This window comes from Agelaius phoeniceus, chromosome 3 (assembly GCF_051311805.1).
Source record: "Agelaius phoeniceus isolate bAgePho1 chromosome 3, bAgePho1.hap1, whole genome shotgun sequence".
NCBI lineage: Eukaryota > Metazoa > Chordata > Aves > Passeriformes > Icteridae > Agelaius > Agelaius phoeniceus.
The window spans coordinates 82661873-82689837 of record NC_135267.1 but is presented as its reverse complement, the minus strand read 5'-3'; the positions used below and the strand labels follow the sequence as shown (position 1 = coordinate 82689837).

Sequence of the window (27965 nt, the reverse complement as noted above, 5' to 3'; positions counted from 1 at the left end):
TTTTGGTTTGTGTAGCCCTTTATTAGCAACTAAAATAGAAGATATCTGTTGTACATCACGGGTAGTAACTGACTATACTGGAGTTTTATTATATTCTAATACAGAATCATTTATAAATGCGTTGTTTTCCTTTTTTTTCTTTTATTAAAAAGCTTCCACCCCCTTTTCCCCCCTTTTTCCGTTTACAACTTGCAAAACTATTCTGAAAGCTGAGTATATGTGCACAGGTCTGCAAAGAGTGCAAATTTAGGATATGGTAAATGCTTTACATGTCGTATTTTTAAGGACAGTCTACCACCATGCCTTCATAGCCATTATCTTTTCCAAAGAAAAAAAACAACTCTCACAAAAAGCTCAGATACCAGTCTTCCTTCCATTGTCCTAAACAAGAAAGCATTTTTAAATGAGTTGAAACTAAGGAAGGACTACACCTACTAGAAAAGAACAGAGTTCTATTAGTTTGAGGTTTCAGTATACCCAAAGACCAGGGACTGTATCTTGGTAAGGGCTAGGCTGGGACCCCGAATACAGAGTGTGTGCAGGTGCCATCCCTGAGCATTCAGCAGTTCAGTGGACCATAAGTGCTCCAGCTGCATAACTCACTGAGCTGTCTTGCCAGTTTCGACACTGGCTCGACTGAGCATAATTCAAAAATGAAAAGCTCATATTCATTCCATTCTTCTGGAGCTCGTTGATAGCCTGAGGAGAGAAAAAGAGCTGTTTAAAAAAAGGTATCAGTGAAATTACATTTCCTAGGTCTCAAAGGTCCTTGCACCATCTCTCACAAGCTCATGATATAAGCACCTCCCAGTAACTAGTGGATGTAGCCTATTTCTGTGCTGTTTTGTTTACTGACACTTTCCCCACTACACCGTGTACATCCGTGCAGTTCTCTAAAGCAACACTGAACCTTCCATGATACCTCTTTTAGAAACAATGCTTTCAGTACATTGGGGAATTTATACAGAAACACAGATGCAACAGAAAAAAACCTAACACTATTAACACTTTTCAGATTCTATTTCTTCCATCAAGGAGAAAGGAGGTACAAAGATAATTTATTAAAGCATGACAACTGGCAAAAGTGAATGAACAGAACTTAGCTGTGATTCACTGCAAAACTAATAATTATCTGAGGGTAAGAGTTCGGTATATTTGCAGAGTTGTCATAGTACTGAACTTTGCTACATGCATCACTAGTATTGATAATGCTCATACAAACTTTTATGGACTCCACTTTAAAAGGTTCCTTTCTACGTTCTCCATTCAGACTACATTCCCAGTGAATTAAGTTTTCCCTATTAAAAAAATAACATGCTTCCTGTTTCATTGAATTACAGTAAAAATACAGTGAGATTCACTCAAGCAATATGACAAATCTGCAGCACTCCACCAGTGCTGTAAAGCAGCTGCAACCAAATTGAGACAACTAAGTTAAGCCAGGTTTATGTTTGCACTGTATCAGCAAAGCAGAATATGGTAACCAGAAAGTAATCTGAATTCTAACTGCTGTTAATTTGTGAGTCAATGGTGTTCTGCACTAAGCCTCTGTAAGTATATCTCTCACCATATTTTCAAAACTCAAAACCACTGCCAGACATCACAAGGCACTCACAACAGCTAGCTAATAGCAATATAGAGAAAATAAATACACGTTCATAAGTGCTGATTCAAAAAAGTACATACTTCTTCAGGGAGATGGATTACTTTGTTCATTTATTTAGGGCCAAGAGAAAGTGAATGATTGCATTTCATTGAAATTCAAAAGGAATGTGATATCTCATCTCCCTTAGGGAACAGAAAACCCTCAGTCCTTTCAAGAGCTTACATTTGTCTACATGCAAGACACGAAAATCAGAGACCAAATTGAGAACACTTAAAAATAAATTGATTCAAGGCTTAACATTTTAGAACTAAGGAATACTGCAGCAGTATTGTGTTTTACAAATGCAAGCATTTTCCCAGAAGCCGCATTCTTCAATAAATCAACAGTTACTTACATTTAATAGCACTCCAATAGGATGTCTTCCACATATTGTATTATGGTATTTCTTCAAGTAATTGCTAAAAGATACAGGATCTAGCTGCTCTATAATGCTCATACCCTGAAAAAGAATTGATAGCAATAATTACATTACACATTCACAAGAAGGTGTTTATACATCATCTATTTGTTACAACAGAGCAGGAGGAAAACCCCTCTACTTTGTACCAAGGATATCAAAGGAATCTCAGCATGTGAGCTCTAGCTTGTAGTCATCTTGTTTCCATTCCTTGCCAAACTAAAAGTGCAGGACCTGTTCCAGAGTTGTCATTAATCCACAGATCTGTGAAGTTCACATTAAAAAAGTTCTGAAGACTAGTTGATCCCCACCATCCAGGACTGCTTTACTTCCGTAAGATTTGGTACAGCTATAACCAGACAAATTTACTAAAAGGGCAAAGCAGGAAGAAGTTGTGCCTCCATCTGCTCTCCCTGGTAACAAAGTTCAGGGCCAAGCACTTGTCTGGGACTTCCAGATGTCCAAAAACCCTAGATAAAACAAACACTATCCATGTGCAATTCACATGCTTAACAAGTGTGATGTATCCTGGACACACCAGGCATGCAAGGCAGTTGATCTGGGCATGGCCTGGCCATTTGCTCAGAGCATAAAAACCAGATCCAGGAAATCTCTAAAGCACTATCAAGTTGGTGCACAACAAAAATGTAAGAACCAGCAGGTGGTGCTTCCACTTTCCAGGAGAAAGTCACACGTATACATTCTTTCCTCCAAGAAGAGTGAGACCCATGATCCCATGGAGTCATGCTGAGAATACCAGCACACATGTAGAAAACAAAATCTTACACGTATACAAACATTTGCATTCTTAAAAGCAAAAAGAATCCTACAATTCCAGATACAGTCCACTCTTATCCCATCCCATAAAGCAGATCAAACACTATGAAACTAGTATAGAAACAAGTCTAAATCAATTATTGTCTCAGTTTTATCACGGGTTTGCTCTTTGGCCTGTATTAGACTCCATCCCCATCTTTTTCTCCTTTCTCTGAATCACCAGGGAAATAAGCTCCAGACACTCACTAACTCGATAAAATACATAGTTATGCTGCTTCTGTTGGTGAAACAATAAGCTCTTTCTTAGAGACTAGAAAAAAAATATACTTTGCATGGGAATAACTGGAGGTTGATACCAGAAAAGGAGAAAATTTCTTCTATGATTCCTGCATTTGTTCCAGCTCTTTCCCCTGCTTTTGGGTGATAAAAGGAGAAGCCACAATGCAGGAAGCAGTCAGTCTGAAGTCTCCACCTCAAGAGTGAATTTTCCACAACACTCTGCAAGGGCGTTGGCTGATCTGGCACATATCAGCTAATTATTCAGGCTGGATCCCAGCTTACAATGGAGGAGCAGAAGATTCCCAGGAGAGCTGGGAGAATTACTAACAGCAACAATAACCACAACCCTTGTGTACTTTTAAACAGAAACAGACATATGATGAATTCATAAAGAAACACGTTTTGTGGAAAAACAAAACCAAGCTAAGTTGGCCAATTGGTGGTAAGAACTCAGTTTTTCTGGAGTCATGGAGAGAGTGTTTGGACCCCTGGCCAGTAATTTCAGCTGTTAATCACTCCAGATCTACAGAGCCTAAATGAGTGCCAAAAAAAATAATGGTAGCTATTCTCTAACTAGCAGTGATTACATAGACACCGTTGCATTTCCAAAGTTTCCAAAGCATATCTTTCAACCATCCATTTCCTTGTAGATTGTACATGTCAATACACAGCTAAAGAAAGCAGAACTAAACTTGACTAAATACTCAAGTGAAACTAAAGATGCATAAGGCACTTAGATACTGAACAGCTCATGAGAATATATTTCACCTGTTTGTAAAACCCTTTCATGACCTTTTAAAAACATGAAAATAGCTGCTCCATTGAGAGACTCACTTTACAGCTGTAAATCACTGGAACATACTGGGCAGAGGCATTTGAGCATTTGTCTCAAATGAATGGACATGGATTTATGAGAATGCCAAGTAAGCTTATTTCAATGCACAGTTCAGCACTGCAAAACATTTACAGCTATGCAGCTCATCCCAGAAAATGCTAACAGAGTTCCATACATCAGAGACTGGAGAAAATCTATAGGGAATTGGTACAAACAGATGTCCTATAAGCATTAGGTTGTACTGAACTCTTCAATCTTTTGGATTTAAAAATCATTGTGGCAGAGGAACAAAGACTATCAACCTTGTTTCTCAGTCTAAAATGGTGTTGAGGAACAAAGGAAACATTTTTGCCAGGTTGTGTTTTACAAAAAGCAGAGGTATATGAAGCTAATAATTTTCAGTATTTGAAACAACTCAGCTAGGCATGGCTTAGAACAGAGTTAAAACACATAAAACCCACATGGTACAAGTGTAAGCACAGTTTCACTGCTTATCACATGGTCATTATGGCATCAGGTAGAAATTGCATACCTTAGTTACCCAGATACTGTTAATGGCATCTACAATATCCTAGCACAGTGTGCTTAAGATGATTACAAAATTACATTTTCAAATAATATTCCTTAATAGGATCAAGTATCTACAAGCCTACAAAAAAACTTTAAAAATAATAACCCCACACATATATCCCAAAACAAACAAACAAAAACCCAATCCAGCAACCAATAGGCTCATTTTATACTATATGCCAATAATGCTTTGTTTGGCTGGTCATGTAAAGTCTGTTATCAGTTATTTCAGTTGTTTCTTCACACTTCAATATCTAAACTAATTGCACTCTAATGGAAGTGGAAACAAACTTGGTCTTAGTACTATCCAGCCCAACTATCTTTGCATGTGTGAGTCACTCAGCCTACATGACAAATAATCACCAGGAAAATTACTGTCGAGGCACAGAGAAGAGAACAGGGACTTGTGCATCCAGGCAGAGACTCAATCTTACATTATGCCCAGCCTAAGAAGCTTTCCCAGGCTGGAGCACTATGGAAGGTCCTGGCTCACTGCAGCAGCACTGCAGAAGCCACCAGAATTCAGCAGGTCATTAGAGGTACCTGAGAAGCCAAGGGGTGCTGAGCATTTTCCTGGACCAAGTACTGGCTATTCTTGCACAGCACTTGTCAGTGCCTGCATTTTCCCCCATCAGCATTCAGGGCACCAAAATCTCCCCATTGACTCAAGTGAGGCATAAAGTATCCCATACCAAATTTATGCTCCTATAAAATGAGCAATGTAGCAGTCAAGATTGAAGTGAGCATTTTCTGTCTAGTCAATCAAAAAGAATTACTCTTCAACAATGTCTTACAAAATACTTCCCCCACTTATATGCAAAAAGATAGTGTGTTTCAGGTTATGGTATATAAACTATTGCACATCAGCTGCTCAGCTACAGCTCCTAATTTGAGGATTATCCCCTAAGGTACCCTTCTAACCACAAGGCTATTTCCCTCCTTTTGCAATTACATCACAAAGTAGGCTGTGGTGACAGTGGTCAGATCAACAATTACCATGGAGAAACTGATGTCTGCCCAGCAATATTTACTACTCTTGTATTTGTTTTATGCTGGAGCCTAATGGCTCTTAACTTCAATGCCCAAAGTATTCAGCAGTTTTCATGCACTAGATGAGAAAATGCACCTATATGTAAGGTCCAGTCCATTTAAGGAAGAGGCCATCATCCTCTCACAAAGGCATTTCTAAGGAAAATTGATTTCATCTTGCCCCAGAATACCTTCCTGCCCACAATGTGCTCTCCCAACTGCTTTCCTAGTTAGGGCCAATAAAATGAAGCCAGTTTTAGCACAGTTTTGTCTCTATCTTAATGCTGTTTTGTCTGTGTAGAGGCCTACTGCTTACAACAGTACAAGTTTGTTTAGTACGTCAAATCACATGAAAAAATCCAATACTTATCTCTAAGGAAATAAGAAGTAGCCAAGTGAGACATAAAATTGAACAAACTTCCAAAAACTGGAAAAATGTGACAGGGAGATCATTGTGATATTCCTAATAAGATATCTCTGAAAATCACCCAAAACAAAGCCTCCTCCATATAGCATCTGAATATGGAGTCATGTGGTCAGATATGGCATGATACAAACAAGCACAAAATAACCATAGTATAGCTGCTATACAGCAGCATGTTTAGTTTTCAGTTAAACTTCAGATTGAAAAAGTATTTTCATAGTTATTAAACAGTAGACATGATTTTCCATGTTACAAAAAAATGTCACTTCCATTTAGCTGAATAACGACCAAAAGGAAGAGCTGGGGCAGCAATGTATTCCCTAAGAGTAATTAAATGCCAAAGTCCAGTCTTTCTTCAAGCTTTCACCACAGAAATTAACAAGGGGAAACTAATGTTTGCTAATGCACCATAATCTGCTCTCCTGCAAAAACACTCAAAGCTACTGATGCTGGGATTCTGTAGAAAAAGACTTTTCTTGATATAGAAGCTTCTCAACTGACTACAAGAATTATTAAAAATGGGATAAACAGAATGAAGGCAAATTATTTACTGTTATTATTTCTATTCCAGTGATGAATAGTAGCAAAACAAAGAGGTTAATTTGTATACACAAGGCAAGAAAGTCTAGAGATGTCTCCAACAGATAGGATTTATTCCTTCAAGATAAGGAAAAAATTAACATACCATGAATAAGAACAGCTCTCTGTTCTAACAGATTCTACAGAAGTTACATAAATGATGCAAACAGTTGTAAAACAAATTTTATGGTTACGTATTTCCAGAAGAATTACTTCTAATCTGTGCCTTAAGTATAGACTTGAACATTAAGTTGTTGGTGTTTTCTTATGTTTAAAAAAAATCCTTGGCTCCTCTGACTGCAAAGAAAATGCAACAGAACTGGCATTGGACCTTTATAGATTTAACATTGCTTTGGCCAACCCCCAAATGAAGCATGGTGTACTGCTTTTCCCCACCACCTACTACAGAGTAAGGGGCAGGGGGAAGGCTACTCCCAAGGAAACAGTGGCTTTCATTTCCCTGACCAGTGCAATGCCCTACAGCCTTTCCTCTTCCAAAGGGATGTTGCTGAAACCTTTGCATAATCACAATGCTGTTCCTATATGCAGGTATCACAGCAATCAAGCTGGAACTACCACAATTTCCCATGCATAATTCTTATTGCTTTTCAAAAACAGAAGAGGGTATGTAGACAGAAATTACATTACATCAGGGCATTTTAGGTAGGTGAACATGCGTTTTTTTCTTCATTAATTATGCTTACTAATTCATACCCACAATATAATTGTGTGCAGTCAGCAAAATGGAGGATACCAGCTAAAACCAACAGCTAAATTCTTATTGTGGTAAACAAAGGAAAATTATACATTCAATAAAATAGCTAATCTATAATATCTTGTTAGAAAAATTTCTCAAGTGTTCAAAGAAATGGAATGTACAGGAGAAATTTGTTAGTTAGTTCCACCAAATCTGAAAACTTACCATTTTATCTAGGTGCTCAATGGATCTATAAATTTCTCCTTGGGATTCATCATAGTAACTGTAACGGAACCTCTGACCTTGAAACAAAAATCACGTATAAAATAAAAAAGGGAAAAATTGTAGCTAAACCACTCCCTAATACCTACTAAATATTTGAAAGTATAATACTTATAAAGTAGTAATCTTCATTTATTTTATACTTTTTAGCTCCATTGAGGAAATTCTAGGGCAATCATAAAGTAGCAGCCCAGAAGTAAAGGAAAAAAATACATGATGGGTGGCTATATTCCTAAAGAGAAATCGACTATGCAGAACTGACACTAAAGTATCACTAACTGCCTCTTATTGCCTTAGAATCCAATTCTGTAAATTAAGAAGTAAAGCAACATTTCATTTTGCTATCCCTCTTGACAAAGTCAGGCTACTTCTGCTTGCACAACAATACCCACAGTAAATGAAGGTTAAAAGAAAAAATTCATGATAATTCAATGAGCAGTTCTAGATGGGTCATTAGCCACAACAGGACCAGGTCATTCTTATATACACCTTCCACCTACTCCACTTCAAAGATGAGTGAAACATGCACTTAATTAAGCTGAGCAAAGATGACAATGGCAAAAAAGGAAGAAGGTCTGTTGTGTCACATATCTTTCTGAAGCAGTCCCTTTTCCAGCTACTATTACACTTCAAAGAAAAATAAAACTATAAAGCAGGGCAGAAGTCAAGGCTTCTGGAGTCTTTGTAGCTCTGTCACCAAGATGAACTGGGGCAGCACCAGTGAATTGGAATAAATAATCCATCTGCTATCTTACCCAGCAGTAAAACATACAAAACTTATTTCTGTCAGAGGAATGTGGCCATGCCCAGTGAATTTTTGGCTAATTCATTTTGAAAGTTGTTTTGAGGTACTTAAAAGAAGAGTAAAAAGAGCAAGCAACTTCAGGCAATTATTTCATTGCAACAGTAAAGAGATGTATAAAAATCACCATTTATTTCCTCCACTACACTGAAAACATATTACCACATTAATATTTTTTACCTATTATTCCAGATTTTAAAGACTTCTTTAACTTTATGAAGGCATTTAAGTTGCAAAAATGAATTTACCAGAAGTTAAAATGTTGAATGTTTAATAAAATACATTATTTGAAAATAGCTACAAAATATTCAATATACTCTTATAATGAGATATGGAACTTACCCCAATGGCAAAAGTCAGAAGAAACCACAAAGAGATTACTAGGATCAGCTAGGTATTTACTGAAGAGTTTTCCAAATTCCTGCTCTTTTGACTCACTCAGTGCTCCGACCAACACAGGAATAATAGTAAACTCATCCTTATGGCTTATAAGCAAAAGAAAAAAGGTTGTAATTCAAGTAACATCTGAAGCTTTTTCAGGGCTTGCTAACTGAAACTGCAGAATGGTTTAAAAGGTTGCTATTATTTGAAGATAGCATTTTGCAAAGGTCATACTAGGATGTTGTTTTAGAACTTCAAAGTACTTCAATTTCAGAAAACATACACCCCCAAAACCAGTATTTCTCTCTGCTGCAAAGTAAAAATACCAGACAAACAAAAAGAAAAGACAGTGAAATCAGCAATGAAGTAAGAATTAAATTTTCCCTGTATAGATGCTGCATGTTGGGAATTCTCCAAGTAAATGAAACTTATATGAAAATGCTCAACACAGTACCCAGGTATATACTGACACTCTAGGTAAAATTCAAAACACAATGGAAATTTAAACAAAAAAAAGGGATGGGGCACATCTTAGGGAAGAAACCCCAACACAGATTGAAAATTTTTATTTAAAGAAAACATCTGAAACAGCAGCTATAAACATACGCCTGATTTCAAAATTAGTATTAAGGCTCTGAACAAACTTAAAATCTCACAGAAAACTATTGGAACTTCTTTCAGAGATGCCTTGAAAAGTGGGGGGAAAAATCAGCTATTGAAAAAAGTTCATGAAAGCATATCTAATATTAATTCTATTAAGTAAATCTGTTTATAAGAGGTGTTATAACTTCATTGTTTAGGTGTTTACTTTGCTCACAGTTTCAATTACAGCAACTTATCCTAGTCTTTGACCCTCTCCTTACCAAAATTTTTATCAGGGGACAGGGAAGTATGAGCATTACATACACCATAAGGTCTTCTATGCCATAAAATGTATTATTATTTCCTACTGCACTTCACAGCAGCTCCAACATTTAATGCACATAATGTTCATTCTAATTGCAGAAGTAATTAGCCCTAGTACCTTTCCATGGCTTTAGCAGTGTAAGGCAAATGCATTTCAATACTGTGTTCATCTTCATCTGTCTGTAGGGACATGCGCTCAAACATTCCAGTCTTCCACAGTTCTGCATAAACTGAAATGAATTAAAGATCAGGTTTTAGTACTTTTTTCGAAAACTGCTTCAAGTGCAAAAAGCAAGCTATAGTGTACCTTCATCAGAACATACTCACTATAAAAAATTACTTGCCTCCAAGGGCTATCATCATGAACCACTTGTTTCTAAATAAATTCAGAAATGAAATTATGTTCAAGTCATTAAAATATAAACATAATTGATTCAGTTTTAAAAATGTGTTAAGTCAGTAACCTAACTAGTTTATTGAAAAATATTTTGTTATGATACAAAATTTAATTCACAAATAAAACATTTGAAACCATACATGCATTTGCCTAGTCAATGAATTTTTATTTTCATAAACTGCCCATTATATGTTTAAAAAAAATTAATCAGATGAGCTATTGCTTGATTTGTTACTTAATTGAATTGCTGATTTTGTTATTTAATTGAATTTATTATTGACTGAATCATGAAATGTAGAGACAACCACAACTGATTAAGTAACCCACATTTCTAAGTTATCTTTTCTACTCTCAAGCGTATTTGACAGCATACAGTCATCTCCACATTCTGAAAATTCTCCACTGGATGATGAATTTGATGTAGGGCTGTGCCTCCTTCTCAGCTCCATAAAGGAGCTCTACAGAAAGCAAAGGAAATTCTGCAGGCACTATGTAGAAAGCCTGAATTAGCTTAATCACAGTTACAATGAAACACAGCACATCTGTGCTAATTAGCCTTTCTGAAAAAAGACACTGTATCACTTAGGTATACCTCAAAATACATAAAAGCCAAAATATCAAATTAAACTTCATTGCACTTAGTTCAAAAGACTGGCATTTCATGGAGTCACAGTTTCTAAGTTAGCAAGTTAGAAAGTCACATGCAATCCAAATAAAATCAATTTTTTGTTTCTCTGTTATTCATTTATCAGGAATCATACTCAAATCAACTTAAGAACCTTTATTTCCAGCCAAAACAATTAACACGAGAATGGAAAAGATGTTCAGTGAGTTATTATTTGATGTAATACTTTTGTAGTTTTAAAACCCTGAAGCACACACTCAAAATTGAAAAGATAAGCAAAAACTTCGAATTTTTGCCAGAAGGAAGAGAATCACTATGGTTATGATGTGACCATGTCTGAAACAACCAGGCTCATTCAGAAGTTCATTTTTTGTTGCACTAAACCCAGATGTGCACTTGTACGCCACTTAGAGCAAGGAAGTGCCCAACAAGAAGAAAGTCCCCAGCACTGCAGTACCACAGTCCATAGCCAAGCCTCAGAGAGGTCCAAGCTCTGTAATGCACTTACTCTTTTGGTCAATTCGAAGGTCATACAGAGGTGTTCTGTAAATGTCCACACTGGAAAGTGCACATCGGGAGAGGGGCACGTGATGGGAAGGCCCAAGAATGAAAATTTTTCGGCTGCAACAATTAACAGAAGGCCACAATTTAGACAACTGCAATTGTACAGCAACTCAGCTTAGAGTAACAAGGTTAATAGAAGCATACAAAGTAGTACTTTCTCGTGGCTACAGTAGTTTTACTCTCTCGTCAGGAAGACCCCACATCAATCCATGGCCTAATCTTGCTTGGTATGTCAGGCATTATCATGAGATCAGTTCAATTAATGCTCTACCCTTCAATCTCTTAAGCAGGTTATGTATCAGTGGGCACTCATCAGCTAGAAATTTGTCAGACTTCACTCATTTGGAGGCTGAATGCTGTGTTACAGCCACTTAGAATGGATTTTTGAACTCTCTCCTTGAATCAACACAACCTTCAGCTACTCACCACCTTCAATAAATACAGGATCAAATAACAATTATGAGTTTATCATCTACTCAGAGTTTTTCCACTTATTTACTTGATTAGCCTTACTTTTCACTAAATTAAATTTAATGTCCTTCTCAAATGCTGGGTTTATGTTCTTACATGTTATGGTTTTTTTGCTGTTGCATCAACAACAGAGACTTGGACCAGAACATTCATAGCTTTAGCTGATACTGCAACCTTTTACATGTCATCATGACATCATTATTTCATCAGATCCTCAGTTCCTGGCTCTTGCTTAGATATTAAGCATCTCCTGCCACAGGACTTAAAAGAAAAAGTGAAAAAAAATATAGGCAATTCAGCTTTTCATATTTAGGATTATATAGTCTTGTTTCTGGCACTGAATTAAAGGGGTGGGAGATATGTAAAGTTCTGAGGGTTTGGGGTTTTTTAATCCCTTACACAGGGAGTGCTATAACAAGGTACACTAAAACACAAACTTCCTGCAAAGCTAATAAAAAACAAATATTCAAATATGCAATTTAGCAGTTTAGCTCAAAGATGAATTCTAAATATCCCATGCAGTAAAAAACAAATGATCCAGCAAGTTCAACAACTCCTTATCAGGGAACAGCTTGTTCCAGAAATTTTACAGGAACTAGTTATCTGTCATACCATGAGCTATTTTCACATCATTTGCAATAGCTTAGAAAGAACTAAAACCATTGTCTTTGAAGAGTATTACAGCATGTTATCTTATGAACAACTGGTAAGCCTAGCCAGTTTTTACTTAGCATTGCAAAATACATACTTTGAATAAACACTGGAGACATTTTAAATTTTTGTCATAAAAAAATGTTGCAGTCAGCAGAACATAAAAATTATTTTCCTTTACCCAAAAATAACTGGATTGAAATTTTCAGAGGCAGACACAGACCAGCATGTTGGTTGGTTGTTTTTTGGTTTTTTTTTTTTTTTTTTACTTTTTCCTTTTTTAAACTTCGTAGAAACAGAAGTCCATTTTAAATTATTAGCACAAATAACTTTGATAAACACACTGGTCACTTCCTCCACCACAGAAGAGAATCCTGGCAGTATTCAGCCCATAATCCTGCACTAAAAAACCAATGCAGAATTATGGTGAAGTATTTTAATTGACTTAATAAAACAAACAAAACCTCCCAACAAAAACAACAACAACAACAAAAAAACCAACCCCAAAACAAAAGCCAAAAAACCCAACAAAACCAGTTTGGGCTTTTATAAAAGCAGTGGAACATCAGTAATAAACTGAAAAGTCTTTAATCCCTCCCTTGTAAATAGTTAATTACCAATTATTTTAACAATATTCCTTTTTTCCCCCTTTTGTAACATCCAATTTGAACATTTATGATGTTAAAACAGAAGTGATGCATAGAAGGCTAAAAAGAATACAAAATTAAAATGTAAGTACTTCAAGATGTAAGAATGTAACAAGAACATTCCACTTATCAGAGAATTGCAACCTCAGGGTCTTAGGCTCTGTAAAGAAAGCTGTAATACTCACGTGATATTGGGATCCACTTGTTTGTAAGCATGGGCTGCACAAGATCCACAATAGGTATATCCTGCATGGCTGCAAACCAAAGTACACAAAATGATAGGATTTACATTTTGCTCAACATCTTAAATATGTTGATATTCAGTGTTAATCTCTCAGGACTTTTTTTTGTCCCCAGTGAACTAGAAATTTTAAGAGTGATCCAAAACTTCTGAAAGAGAAAGAAAGTGCTGCTGCAGTATTGATCACACAAGACATGTATTTGTTGAAGAACTGGCAATGACCATTTATTGATCAGTTAAAAAACTATCAGTGACCACTGAACAGTCAGGAAACCCCCAGATGAAAGGACCTTCTCTTACCTGTAAAGGATATATGCAGGCTGCACAACTGCCTGTTATCAGAAGCTCATGATAATGCTAACAGTGCAGCCACTGAACAAGGGAGTGGCAAACTGGCAAACTACTGGAGAAAGCTCTTCTAACTACACTCCAGTAAGTGAATATAATGACAGTAGAGGGGTCTTGGCAAAGAGAGAACTACATGTAACAGCAGATAAAGAGAGAATAAAAATGCTCTGTCATTAAGACTAACTTAGCAACAGAATGAACAAGCACATGGAAAAGAGTGGAAGGCAGCATGCTATCTTTTACTGCAGGGAATAAGCTACATGCTTCACCATTTCCCATCAGTCTGGCATGGTCCTTTCTCAACCTCTGCTCCTGTGTGTGGTCCAAGACAATTTATAATTATTTTGACTAGTTGTTTCAAATATTGCCTTCAAATCTGAAGACCCATTTTCTTCAAGCCCATGAAAATGAGTGAAAATCCACATTACACTGCTAAAAGCATTAATTTCATAGAATATTCATTCCTAGAGTCCCAGGTAAAGTGGCAGAAAATGGCTCCTAGTCACTCAGCAGTATGCCCACAGCACAGCTTTACACAATGACACTGAGAATGATGCAGGCTGCAAGCCCTGAGGTATACAGAATGCTTGAAGATACAAGTTCCCATTGACAGCACTGAAGGATTTTACATGTATTTATATGTATGTATGCTCGGATACATTTTTATTCATCCACAGACTGATACCTGGAGCAAGTTACCTTCAAAATGACCCTGGGATTTTACTTCATCACTTACCCCACTCATTGTAAAGAGCTCAGAAAGGTACTACTAACATACATGCTAAGGGGGGAAACATGAGACCAAAACCTCACAAATGGGCAAGGTATGTTATTAGACAATGTCAAAAGAGTCTGCTGAAATGCTCCCTCTGCTACAGGCTTCTTCCATCTACCACAAAAATATTAAGCATATCCCATTTCAGAGGTGGTAAAAAAAGGGCACAGTTAACAAAAAAACATGGTGAGATCAAAGGAAGATCCCAACCAATTCTGGAAAAAGAACCAAACTCCATAATCTGCAGCTGAAAGGTCTCTTGACATTCCTGTAAAAAAGACTAAGGCAGATGTGGGACAATTTCTTTTGCACACTCAATACTATTATGTAATACTTCAAACATTATGACAATGCTATGTTAGCATAGGACAAACATCATATTTAAGGTGCTTTTTCCAGTGTTTCCTTCCAACTCAATTACTTGGAATGACCAACATACTTTTGTCATTACAGGTCTCAGCTTATCTTCAAGAAATTGAATTCTCCCTAAATAGTTCAGATGATCTCTATTTTACCTGTGGCCAAATAGCTCGAACAAAACCAAACTAAACAAAAGTAAACCATTTTGGATAGTTGAATAGTGTTTAATTTCTTTTGGCTTTTAAGCTCTGCTAAATTTTATTTAGGGGCTGTGTGGGATGCACCAGTTTTGCTTATTTTGTTTTGGAGTTGGTTTTTTTATTCTGTTATTGGAGGGGTTTTGTTTTTCTCATTAATATAACTCTTACCCATCTTACTGGGTCACAAACAAATATTATGAGTCCATCAGCAAAAGCAAGCTAATCATACACCCAAATGTGCACAGATTTCTGCCATTCTATGCTATATCCAAAATACTTATTTAGAAACCATACAACCCTTCTTTCAGCTAAATACTAGCTTTAATCAGTTTCCAAAATCACCAGAAAAAGAAAGAGCATTTAAACAAGTATTAGATATACTGAACTTCTGTTTCATACTTACGGTGCAATAATGGCTCTTGCAGGTCTTTTTGTGGACTGTACTTGAGAAAGCCAACCTTCTAGCTGTGCATTCAGCTGGGGTCCTGTGAAGAGACGTGGAAATATTGAAGCCATAAAAGAACCTAATACATCTCAAAAATTTACAAATAAAGCTTGAATGTCCAGCAGATTTAAAAGTCATCTTAAACATTCAAAGCTGGGTTTAAATCTAAAAACAAACAAATAGATAAAACCATTTCCCCAAAATACCCAATGCAACAGCAAAAAGCAACCCCAACCCTGTAAGGTTGAAGGTTACCATAGGAAAGTTTCAACTTCCTGGTCTGGAAGTTCATTTACTGCACATTCAAACACACACTTATTGTTTCCTTCTCTGTGAGGACTAATGAACACACCACTTCCCCATTTGAAAGAATGGCTGCTGATTTCAAAAGAATCGCTGACAGATGATTGTTTCCTCTCATAACTGAACTTCCAGAATTCAGAAGTAAAAAGTTATGATCTTGATCAAGAGAGCCCAATATGAGAAGATGCCATAATATGAGGCCTGATGCTTGCAGGATAGCCAATGACTATGGTAATAAATCGTTTACTAAGCAAGTAGAAGAGCATAATACAAAACATTGTAACCTGGAAAATGTGTAAATGCACAGGAAAAAGCTAAAAGTGAAAAGACATTATGCTTATCCTAACACCTTAACAACTTCTGGTCATTCAACATATACTACAAGTATGTGATCACTTAGTTGACATTAACTTTGATAACTGGCCAATCCAGAATTTCATTTTTTTAAGCTAAGTTCTGTACCTCAACAAGTAGCAAATATTCTTAATTCAATCACCTGACAGATGATAAAAAAAGCCTTCTAGAAATACAACATTAAAAAAACCAAACCAAACAAGCCACATTTTGATTATTTCCCATCACAAGAAAACTTTCTAGTGTTAAGCTATCCTTCAGGAAGCAAGTCTGGCAAATACAGTACAACATTCTTTCTTATTAAAGAACACTAAACAAACTTTCAAGAAAATCTCATTCAGCTGCTATTGTTACAAGTAACATAGCATTAACAAAGAAAATAGATGCACTTTTTCCAGCTGATACTATGCTTTTGACAGAACTCTATGCCAGCAGAGCTTATCTGTAAAGTATGGTGCAGCAAGCTGCTTTTCTTCTTCCATGCACGTTGTAGATCTTTGTATCTTCCCCATGCAGGTGTTGAACTACCAACTGCCAGTGGAAGTCAAAACCAAATTAAACTACCTAAAGCCATTTCACAGATACATTCCAAAAAGCCCTGACAAGGGCTGACAGCTCTCCAAAAAGCTGACAAGAACCATAGAGAATGAGAGAAAAGATGTCAACTTTTGCAGAATCCAATCAGTCCCTGACCAGGGATAGTCAAAAAACTTTCTCTAGAAAATGCAGACATGAAGGGTAGAGGTGTTGAAGCCATTAGTTTTTATACAAAACTTAAATCCATGTCTCCTTGAAAAAGGACAACTTCTGTAGTTGTGAAGAGCCCTACCTTCTTACATGAAGGAAGAGAGCAAGTGCAGCACCATTTTCCTTAATCTTCTATTACACCTTGAAAGCCTTAGTTACTGTCTACAACTCTAACAAGGTGAAAGAGTGACAGAGTAGCTGCTGTCAATCACATAATGCACTGACTTTGTGAAATGATGAAATTGTTATAAAAATTCCACTACATACCAATTTTGTTCTGCTGCTTGTGTTGTTTGGAGAAATTACAAGCAGCCGATGTGCAATAGAGATAAGCATAATGACATATTACAAAATGGAAGCTATTGGGGAAGCTAAGTAAAAATACTAGAAGGAGGGTGAAAATAGAGGGTCTCTATTTTCACCCTCCTTCTAAGATAATAGGAGACTAACAAAACAGTACACTTTTACAGTATTACCACTTTTATTTGTTATATATTTAAGTGAAGAAACGAATCACCTAAAAAATGTTTTTACTTCCTAATTCTCCCAAAATATGTAGAAAGATAAAATACTTTTTGAATTAAGCTCTTTAGGAGGACACTTTTTTTCCCCCAACACTGACTACTGAGACTTAGACATTACGTTGCCCCACCTGACCTGTTCTCCTCAAAGAAGAGGATTCACAGGCAACACAATTGCAAAAGGGTCAGAATTTGTTAAACCAAGGGGAACTCTTCCCCTGCAAGGCACTGTGCTAAGCCCTCCTCCATCCCTTCTTTAGCAAGGGTTTTTCACTAAGGATGTGGTGAAGGCAATTTGCCCTCAGTTGAGATAAATCAGGTAACTTGCTGAACAGTTTAAAGACAAAGGTCAAAACATCTGGTAATATCCTAAAATGTCATGATTGGTCAAATCCGACTAAAACTTCTGATCTTGCAGTGTGGAAGTGGAGTAAGATGCCCAGGTTTGCTTAGTCTGCTACTACAGACACACACTCTAACAAAATAACATTTTCTTCCTAGAGGCAGTAAAATAACAGATCTGTATGACCCAAGGGATGAAACTTTTAAGTGCTTACTTAAGGACCAAGTAACACATCTGCTTTCAGATTTTTTCCCTCTAATGCCAAGTATAAGGTGCCTGTTTAAATAATTAATTTTGACCTAATATAAACTTTCATTTCAACTTATACTTATCTGCACTATTTTAATAAAATATGCAATCAAATTTCTCTCTCCAGAGAACTAACAGAGAGAGAATGGAGAATACAACATATCCATGACCTTTTAGCTAAAAAAAAAAACAAAAAAAAAAACGGGAAAACATTGCTCGCATGTCATTGTCACCCAGGGAATAATAACACAAAGACATCTGGTAGTGACTCAGATAAGTTCATCACCCCAATTTACAGCTGTGATGGTCCAGACTCTATAGGTTAAGCCAAACAAACAGCACTCAGGTGAATTCACAAAAGTATAGCCTACCTGCAGCTTCTTATGCTTACAAATACTTTAAGGGGGATACTCTAGAACTGTAATTTTCTTGTTACCAAATTAGGACCAACTTTTTCTTGAACTGTTCAGAGAAGTTTTTCTCCCAATTTCTCAAACATGAGGATGCTTAAAGCTAAAGTCAAAATACTTGAATTTGTTATACAAAATATAAATAAACCCACACTATCACAGTAGCTGTGCTCTGCCATATGGAATTGTATTATAGTACATGAGTAACTTCCTCATAAAGAAGTTTTGTTCATATTTAAATGAAGCTTAACTGGAAAAACAGTCATCAAGACAATCCAGTGAATATGTAGCTGACCAGCACAGACAGTGAACAACACTGCCATCCATGAATCCCCTTGCTGTTGTGGTTGGAAGTAAAATAGGTCCCAGCTCCTTGAACCTCAGGTGGAAAGCTCATCTTGGGAAAGCTGGCAGGATGAGAGCAACAGGGATTTTAAGGCTAACCCAGACAGAAGGGCAGAAAACCTTATGGATGCAATTTCTGGATGCAACAATCAGTATACTTTAGCATTAGTACTGTAAGATCAGACCTTTCAGTGATCAAAAGAAGGTTAAGCAGCAAAATATGAGCTTCACTGAAGTACGTAACATTAGGATCCGCATTTCAAACCTGTGAAGTCAGGTATAAACATAGGTGTGTAACTAAAGATTTCTGACATTATCTATGGATATTTCACATCCTGTTTTGTTTTGAAAATCAGTAGAAGTAATGCCAAGGTTTAAAATAATTGCAAGCACAGACCAAGTCTCCACTAGGCAAATTTAGGGAAACAGGCAGCATTTATTCAATTATCTTGCCTAAAAGGACAGCTTATTTTAACAATAAACATTATCCCATCACAAAGCTCTAGAGTAAGTAAGAAAGAATCCTTCCACATTGCTCGCATGCCATTGTCACCCAGGGAATAATAACACAAAGACATCTGGTAGTGACTCAGATAAGTTCATCACCCCAATTTACAGCTGTGATGGTCCAGACTCTATAGGTTAAACCAAACCAGCACATTTGTTCCACAGCCAACCTCACCTTGTCGGTGAGGCTGAAGTGCTTATATGCCAAGTGTCAACACAATGTAATTGCATTTTGCTCCTTTTCCTGCAGCCAACATTACACACACAAAACATACTTCTTCAGACTGACAGGGAAGACTCGGTGTTTGCTCTGAATCCTCAGTCTCAGTGAATACTTTTTTTTACTGGAAGAGCATAAACCTCAATCAAAATTTAGAGCAGTGCCAGGGAAAACTGCTCAGGTCCCCCTAGGCTGCAGGTGTACAGCACTTGCAGCAAGGCAAGTAATGCTGGAGCACAGTGACAGTAACACTGCAGTCCCCAGCATTGACAGCCTTTACCTGTGCAAGAATGTCCCCTACCTATAGGAGCCACCATCCCCTTCTTTGAGTCTTTCACTTTTAAACTACCTTTTCCTATTGATGAGAAAAGTCTACACCTTAAAAATGCTTCTAATAAATATTACAACATGTGTGGTAAGAATTGAGTAAGATTTTACTCATGTAGAGTGTTCGAAAAAATCAAAGTAATAGCAAAACCCTGGGGGCTGGCAGACAATTAGGTTAGTAACTGGAACTAAGGGAACTCCTTTCTTCACAACTCCAAAGGTGCATCTGAAACACACATTAAATTGTTAGGCAGACTGAAATCTGAAATGTGACAGAGGACCAACAGTTAAAATTGCATAAAGTGTAAAGATTTTTCAAAACACACAGACCACACTTGAAAAAAAAAACAAACCTGTTTCTCAATGCAACAAAAGCCATATCCTTGAATAAATAATAAGTTTTAGCTATGCAAAGACTGGGATTTGTCAGGAATAGAAGGTGACATCCAACAACTCATGTTAATGGGCACATTCTCCACTGCTAGCATATACTCTCCTCCAATACTGATAAAATGGCGAAATCAGACTATAGGCAACGCAGAAATTTACTAATGCAAACAAGAACCTAGGGGAAAATTAAGACACAAATAGAGATTACACCAATGCCACATTAATTCCTATTTATATACATTGTAAGATGGAGCTAAAACTGCAAGTAGTGCTTGAATGGGGGAAAATAAAACTGAAGCCACAACAGAAACACGGAAACAAATATCAAAATCTGCTTTGGTGGCAGTTCTTACTTGTATGCCTCAGTTCTCCAGTACTCAACTAGTTATTGATTTTCCTTTACTGAAAGTTGGCAGAAATGTAAAAAGTCAAAATATAACACCACTCATTAAGAATATCAACCAACACGTACCTATCTAGCTTCCTTAAAAAACCTTAGTACCCAGGTCATTCGGAGATCCAAACAAATGACATTCTGTTCCAAACCTCTTAAAATTATTTTAGCTCTAACACACACTAAATGTAAATGAGATTTGTGAAAGTGTGCACTAAGTGATACTTGCAGGCCTATTTTAATGATACCAGAACTACACCAAATATAAAACTCTTTTTCAATTCCAACTGTACAGTGAAAGTTGAATCTACATTCCTTTTTTGAAGTATGTTGATTTTGACAGGATTTAAGTGATTCAGCTAGAAATAATAGCCTAGAAATTGTATTTCAAATTATTCCAGTAAGCTTTTTCAGTATACAATGCTAAATAATACAGTCTGCATATTAATGCTGTGTTCCATGTTTAATTCATAAAAGAGTCAGTAATGACACATCCAGTTTCCCCCTAAAAAGCCTAAAAAAAGATAAACGACCAAAGGGAGAGAGATATTACATTTGGTATTTAACATTGCAAAGCAAATACTTAATGAATTCGTAAGACACTATGATTAGTTGTTCACAGATTGCAAGGTAAGAACCTAAGTTAACAGCTGTATTTGTAATGCTTCAGCTAATGTCACAACATTAAGATTTCATGATCAGTACATTAATTATCCTGCTACTGCAGAAAGCTCCCTTCACTACAAGAGATCATGGAATTATTCAAGCTGGAAAAGACCTTTGAGATCATAGAATTCAACCATAAGCCTAACACTGTCAAGCTCACCACTAAACCACATCTCATTTCAGTGACCCCCACACGCTTTTTCCATGTTTTCCTGGATCCATTTGTCTATGATCATCTACAAACAACGTGATGATTCACTACTTCTACATAACGTTTATGAACGAACTGTGATGAGTTATTCCAGTTTTGGGGAGTATGCCAGGGTTCTTGGCATGCCACAGTAAACCGCTTTTATAGACTCTTCTACGGCATAGAGAACATCTTTCTCAAGCCCTCGTCTGCATTCCCAGTCTGAACCACACAGAGTCACATGTGATTCCCTTCTGACCACTTCAGCTGCTGCAGAGACCCATATCCAGCACACTACAGAGAAGAGATTCTGCCCTAAGTTACGGTGGGATGAAGCCACTCAGGGTCAGTGAACCCAGCAGCAGCATCTGCTCTCAGAAACTGTGGGCAGCGGGCCTGAGGAATGGATTACACATATTCGGCAACACCACAGCAAAACAGGAACAGCTGTAACTGATGTACACACTTTCTCTAATGCTGATGAGAAGTTCCAGCTCGTGCCAACAAGCATACAAAGGCTGGATTACAGCACTGTTCGTTAAAATGAAGAGTCATCCTCATTTCACTCCTCAGGGCCCCCAAGCCCCATAAGGCACAAATGAGAACAGTTTTACTATCTCAGAATCACACTGCTATTGCACCTTGAAGTTGCCTACCTCACAGAGTAAGTGGGTTTTGACATCAGAAAAAACAGTATTTAGTACAAAGGCAGTAAAAAAGCCTTAATTCTGATCTTACTGGGGATTACAAAGGAATAGAAGGGGTTGCAAATGTGAGAAAATAGTGGCCAACTTTGAGGGAAATGCAACTTCTGAACTGATCATTCATGGCACACAATTGCCTTTTCATTTATTTTCTGGTCTGCTGAAGTTCTTCAAAGCATTATACTTTCCTGCTGATCTACACACCATCACGCAGACTTTTGCCCAAAAGACAAGGTTGAAACATTGCTGGCAGTACAACAGCCAGTTATTAGAGAGTTCTAGCATTTCTTGTCCAAACAAGTTAGAAGCTTAATCCCTACAAACAGTAGCAGCAAGATGTCAGTGCCTACCTCCTTTGGGGTTCTTTTGCTGACAAGCTAGGGCAGCAGAAACACAAGTGCACCATTAAGCTTGAAGTCTCCTCAAATATTTACTGGCCATTTACTCGGCTCATCATTAAAAAAAAAAAAAAAAAAAAGAGCATTCAAGACAATGAGTACAATGGTGTTTCAAGTCGACACAGCAATTACTCTGCCAACTCACATTTGCATTAATAAGCTTATGGAAATTAAGGTTCTCCTAGTTCAAGCAAGTTGGCACAGGCTAACAGCACACCTCTGGCCACTATGGTTTGGTCAGGGAAAGCAGAGAAATAAGCCCTAACTAATTGAACAAACTTGTTTTGCAGGGCAAGTTTCACATCATGGAGTATTGTTATTCACACACACTCTCAATTTGATTTTTACTCCTGTGACCTGGAAGAGCCTACTAAAACCCTTCACGTTTTACCTGTATCACCATGCTACTGACTGGGGAAAAGCTGAAACAAGAACTCTTATCACACATGTTAATAAGGAGCAGCACAGTACTCAGTCAGCACTTCAGGGGCCAGACAAGGGAGGCCAGCTGTGGGCCCATAAGCCATGTTCAGCATCATAATGTGATATCTCACTTGTCATGACATGCTACAGAGGAAACAAAAAGACAGACATAGCTAATGTTTATTTCCATTTCAGAAGCATATGGATTAATTTCCCACAGCAGTAACTGCCCAGCACCTACTGAATCTGCTCATATTGAAGAATAAACACACCTATCCTGCAAACAGTCCATGCTCAGGATAGCATGTCATTTCCATTGCATTTCATCTGCTCTTTTGTATCTAGGAATGTGTCTGCCAGCATTCAAAGTCACTGAAAATTATGCCATTTTTGTTTCAAGTTGTCCTTAATCTTCCTCTTCCACCTGCTGGTTAAAAATCAATTTCTCAAGACGTCTGGATACTAGGTGGTTGAATTAACACAGCAGGACCGGGACTTCCTTCCGAAAATAAATGTGAATGTACTATTTTTCACCACACAAGAGTGATATTTTATTTTTTTTTTAAACAATCTACATGACAGCAGTGCTGTGTGTTGTTTTTATTTACATTGTACACTTTTATCTAAATTCTGCAAATGTTTTCAGTGGCCAGCATACACCAAGCTGCTAGTCCACAAAAGCAATGGCATGTCATATACCATTAACTTTTTTTAATAGCAGACATGCAGATGAAGCTCTGCAAGTAAGGAACAAGGTTGTTTAGACCAGTGACCTACTATCAGCAATGGGCACAGCACAGTTTCAGTCTGGAAGCTCAGTTGTAAAGCTTTCCATGCTCAGTGGTGCTGCTAAGTAGGAGGAGGAACTGACCAGACTTCACTGTTCTGTTTGCTGCCAATCAATGCTCCAGAGGTATACACCTCAAGTTCATTAAGGTCCTGCACTGACTGATGTGGAATGAACATTACCTTTCCTCTAGAATTCTTGGTGTGGGGAAAGAGATGACAAACATTTTGGTTTGAACTGTCATACTGAACTCACCTACTGAAACTCCTTGAAGACCTTAATTTTTAGATTTTTTTTGTTTTCACAACAGCACACAATGAAGAACACATGGGAAGTGAAATGCTACAACATCATGGTGAAGTTCATCTTCCACTTCTTGTCCCCTTCTCAGCTTTACTGAGTAGGAAGCAGTGAGCTTTCTCCTTGGTACCTAACTTTCTCTCTAACACAAAGTTGTTTACTAAGATGAAACATTCTAAGGTGTGAAACATATCTGGATGTGCATAATTGCCCAGCCAGTCCCACCTGCTCTACAGCATTCATTAGCATCGTACAAGTAGGTGGTGTATTCATACTAGAGTGCATGTTTATATTTTCCAAGGCAGAACCTAAGCAGTGCACATCCCATGGCTGGAGAAAATGATGGAGCAATGGTCTATTTTCAGCTGAAGCAATTGCTGCCCCATGGAAATGAGCAGCTCTAAAGACAAGAAGTGGCATTTCTTCCAAACCCTCTTACACACATTGCATTGACCGTCCCTGAAGAGTAGCAGCTCCTTCTTGGTTGTGGCTTCATTTGTGATATTGCTGCCATTCCTGGAGTGCAGGAGACACCTAAATGGGTGCTTCACTTTAGCAGTAAACCCCCTCCCAAGCACAGGATGCCATGCATCATCCTGGATGGTGTGTTGACATTTTAGCCCTAGGTACCAGGCACCTCAGGATAAACTACCACTTAAAAACCTTATCCTCACTCAAACCTTTTAAAAATGCTTTCAGATGCAAAGATTTTGAACCTATCTATAAAAAAATCACATTTCTCATGACCCTTTCAGATAGATATTCTTAATTACAGAACAAGATGAGGGGCAGGGCATCCACTCACCCTGTGTAGTCAAACTCAGCTCTGTAGTAGGAGAGCAGTTTGGAGGAAAGGGGAAGCTCAAACGCTAACCAGTTTATACATAACACAGCAAATCGCTTCTGGGCCGAGACAGGAGCACCAAGAACAGAGGAGGCAGAAGGACTTGAAAAGACAATCCCCAGAGATCCATGGGAACACACTGAAGAAGTATCACAATTCAAACTAATCCCTGCCTCAGCTCCAGCCTTGAAGCTATGCAGGCTGAAAACACATGGTAAAATCCACTTTCTTCAAGTAGTACAATTGAGGAGACTACGTTATAAGTTTGAAGTGGCAGCTGACATGTGAGTCTGGCCTGAAATACAGGAAGATTTTAAGTTAAATCTACAATGAACACACAGCCTCTTGGTCCCCATTTGTTTTCTCTTGAGTTTTGATGGACCTTCCTAAATGGCACATAAAATTATTTATTTATTATTTATTGCTTTCAAGCAATAAATAATAGGTAGTCCTTGTCTTGCTGAACAGGCACAATTCCTGCTCTCACACGCCCAGTGCAAACAGCAGAAGAGAGTTCTGTAGCAAGACACATAATATTTCTTGCTCATTTAAGGAAAAACATTTCCAAAATCCCCAGATTATGCAACATCAACCACTTACCCCCACCATACACACTGTAACAATTTAACTTGTCACAAGCACAGCTGTCATAATTCATTAGTACAACATGATTCAGTTTGGGTTTTTTTTTTCATGCAGTGGGTCTGGGCAACCATCCCACATCTCCTCAATAAGCAACTGCCAGAGGGCTGCCCAAAAGCAATGGGAGTAACATGCTTCTGGATGTCCTACTACAAACAACTAGTACTGGCCAAACTAGTCACACACACTTACCACAGCGTAGTCTAACTAAATTATGCACTGCATTTTCACAGAGAAGAAAACAGTCAAACACAGTATCCATGCCTCATAAATTATTTTTAAAAAATTAAAATTCTTATTTCCTAGTATCCAGTAATAACTTGACATGAAGTCCGATACCAAACAAATGACAAAATTTGTGTGTAAGGTTATGTAGCCATTCCATATCGCAGATTAGTTTTCTGCCTTACTCATAAATGAAAATATAAATTGCAGGACCAAGGTGATTACCACAAAGCTCTGATGTTTTGATGTCTCTGCACATAATTAAATCTATACCTTTGACACAATTTTGTATATTTTCTGTAAATGGAGTACTATCTACCTTTCTAGATCATTGGAAATAAACGTAGTTGCAAGCTGCACAAAGATTTGAGGCCAGTTTTGTCACGGACACAAGAATTATGTTTAGAATACTAAGCTCAGAAAGCAAACAATCATCCTCTATTGTTGTCTCGAAAATGCCTACCCAACCATTTGAAGCTCAGCTACTTATCACACAATCCACCTCTTGCTGTGTTTCCCTCTTCTCTGTATTTCTTTGCTTCCCTTTCATTTTTGCCTCATACCTCGTTCATCAATTTATGGAGGAGAGGGGAAACCACATCTATTTCAGCCAAGAGAAGCGTATGACTTGTCACATCCAATTCTTAGATGTTAATTTAGGATGCTGAATGCAACATTTCAGTGTTTGGTTTGGTTTATTTTCAATTGTACCCCCCATCCCTCTGAACTGCTCATTACAACAGCCTCTTGTTCATCTGAGCTCGTTCACCTGCAGTTTTGTAATCATCTTTACTCGCGGGGCCAGTAAAAGAACATCCCTTACAAATCTTATTAACAGCTCTGAAAGGACAAACGTGCATCCTTTTCACAAAGGCGGTTCTGCCCCAAAACCGAACAAAACTTATCTCCAAATATATGTGCTATCAAGCCGTTATTACGTGTTTCTGCACTTTTTTGGCGTGGGCGAGGGGAGCGGTAGCTCGCCCTCCAATGCACCACGTTTTTCCTTCTATTCTTCTTCTGCAAGTACCACATGTTTAAATGGACAGAGCCACTTCGCGCTATTGCCTAGTAACTTTTCACTCCTTCTAAAGAAAGCGCTAGGGAAGGAAAAATAGGTTTCCTTGGACTGCAAAAAGAGAAACAGATCTCCCTATTTTCATACCTCGACAAGAAGTAAAATAAAACTCCCTATTTTCACACCTTCTCCCCTGCCTTCTAACGCCAGACGGGCGGTATTTTCTCATGGAATTAACAGAACAAAACCAATAAACCCCGGGAGCAGCTGAAAATACTGAAATCCGCCCGTGTGCTCTGACAGAGAGCAGCACTCGGTGCGAAGCACAGCCCCGGGCAGGCTCCAGCCCCGCTACCGTGACACACGGCGGAGCAGCGGCGAGGCGCGGCTGCCGGGCAGGGCGGACACACGAGGCGCAGCCGGGGGCCCGATCCATCCCCGGCGACGGCCAAACGCCGGGTTCCGCCGAGCGGCGCCGCTGCAAGCAGCGGGGCGGGAGGAGAGGGGCAGCGGCGGCCGGCAGGTGCGTTCGGGGGCTCGGTGGCACCCCGTGCCCAGCCCTGCCCGCTCCCCGCCGCGGCCGGGCCCGGCAGCCCCCAACCCCCGCCCGCCATGTGCCGGCGGGGGCGGAGCCGGCGGCCCCTCCCCGCGCCCGGTACCGGCCCCGGCGGCCCCAAAGTGCTGATTCAGCCCCCGCCGCCCGCTCCCCGCTCCCGGCGGCGGTACCTGAGGCCGTGTACCAGCTGCCGGCGTGGCTGGCCTCCCGGCAGAGCACCCGGTTGGACATCTTGGAGCCGGAGCCGCCTATGGTGTTCGGGGGGGGCGCTGGGGGACGGGCCCGCCCGCGGCGGCGGCGGCGGCGGCGGCGCTGCTCCCCCTCCTCCTCCCCCGGCACGGCCCGGGCCCCGCGGGCGGAGGCGGCGCTGCCGGGGCGGCGCGGGCCGGGGGCGCGGGGCCGGGCGGGGTCGCGGGGGGGGGACGCGGGGACAGAGCTCGAAGCCGCCGCCGCCAACTCCGCGCCGGCGGGTGGGGGGGCGCGGAGAGAAGGAGGCCGCGGCCGCAGCTGGGTTTGGCCCCACTCGGCTCCCGTGGACTAAGGACCGCGCGGGCGCCGCGCCCCCATTGGGCACCAAAGCAAAAGCCTCACCGTGATTGGTCGCTCGGCCTCCGCCGGCCCCTCCCACTCCTTTGACAAGTGTAGCACCGCCCCGCGGGGGAGGGGGTAGGGGGCGGAGCCAGGTGGGGGAGCCCGCCGCGGATTGGCCAGTGCGTTGCCGTGGTGATGGGTGCCGTGCGCGCTGATTGGTCGG

At 39.1% G+C, this 27965-nt stretch overlaps 1 protein-coding gene across 1 annotated transcript; it reads right to left on the bottom strand.

The window, feature by feature from the left end:
* On the bottom strand, positions 1 to 27732 carry MEMO1 (mediator of cell motility 1). The gene is made up of 9 exons (XM_054629442.2): positions 27382 to 27732; positions 15307 to 15388; positions 13165 to 13233; positions 11155 to 11267; positions 9743 to 9854; positions 8680 to 8822; positions 7479 to 7555; positions 2001 to 2105; positions 1 to 699 (listed from the first exon to the last, which is right to left on the bottom strand). Exons 1-9 carry the CDS (start codon positions 27440 to 27442, stop codon positions 568 to 570), a joined length of 894 nt encoding a protein of 297 aa, XP_054485417.1. The 5' UTR covers positions 27443 to 27732; the 3' UTR covers positions 1 to 567.
* Positions 27733 to 27965: the final 233 nt, after the last annotated feature.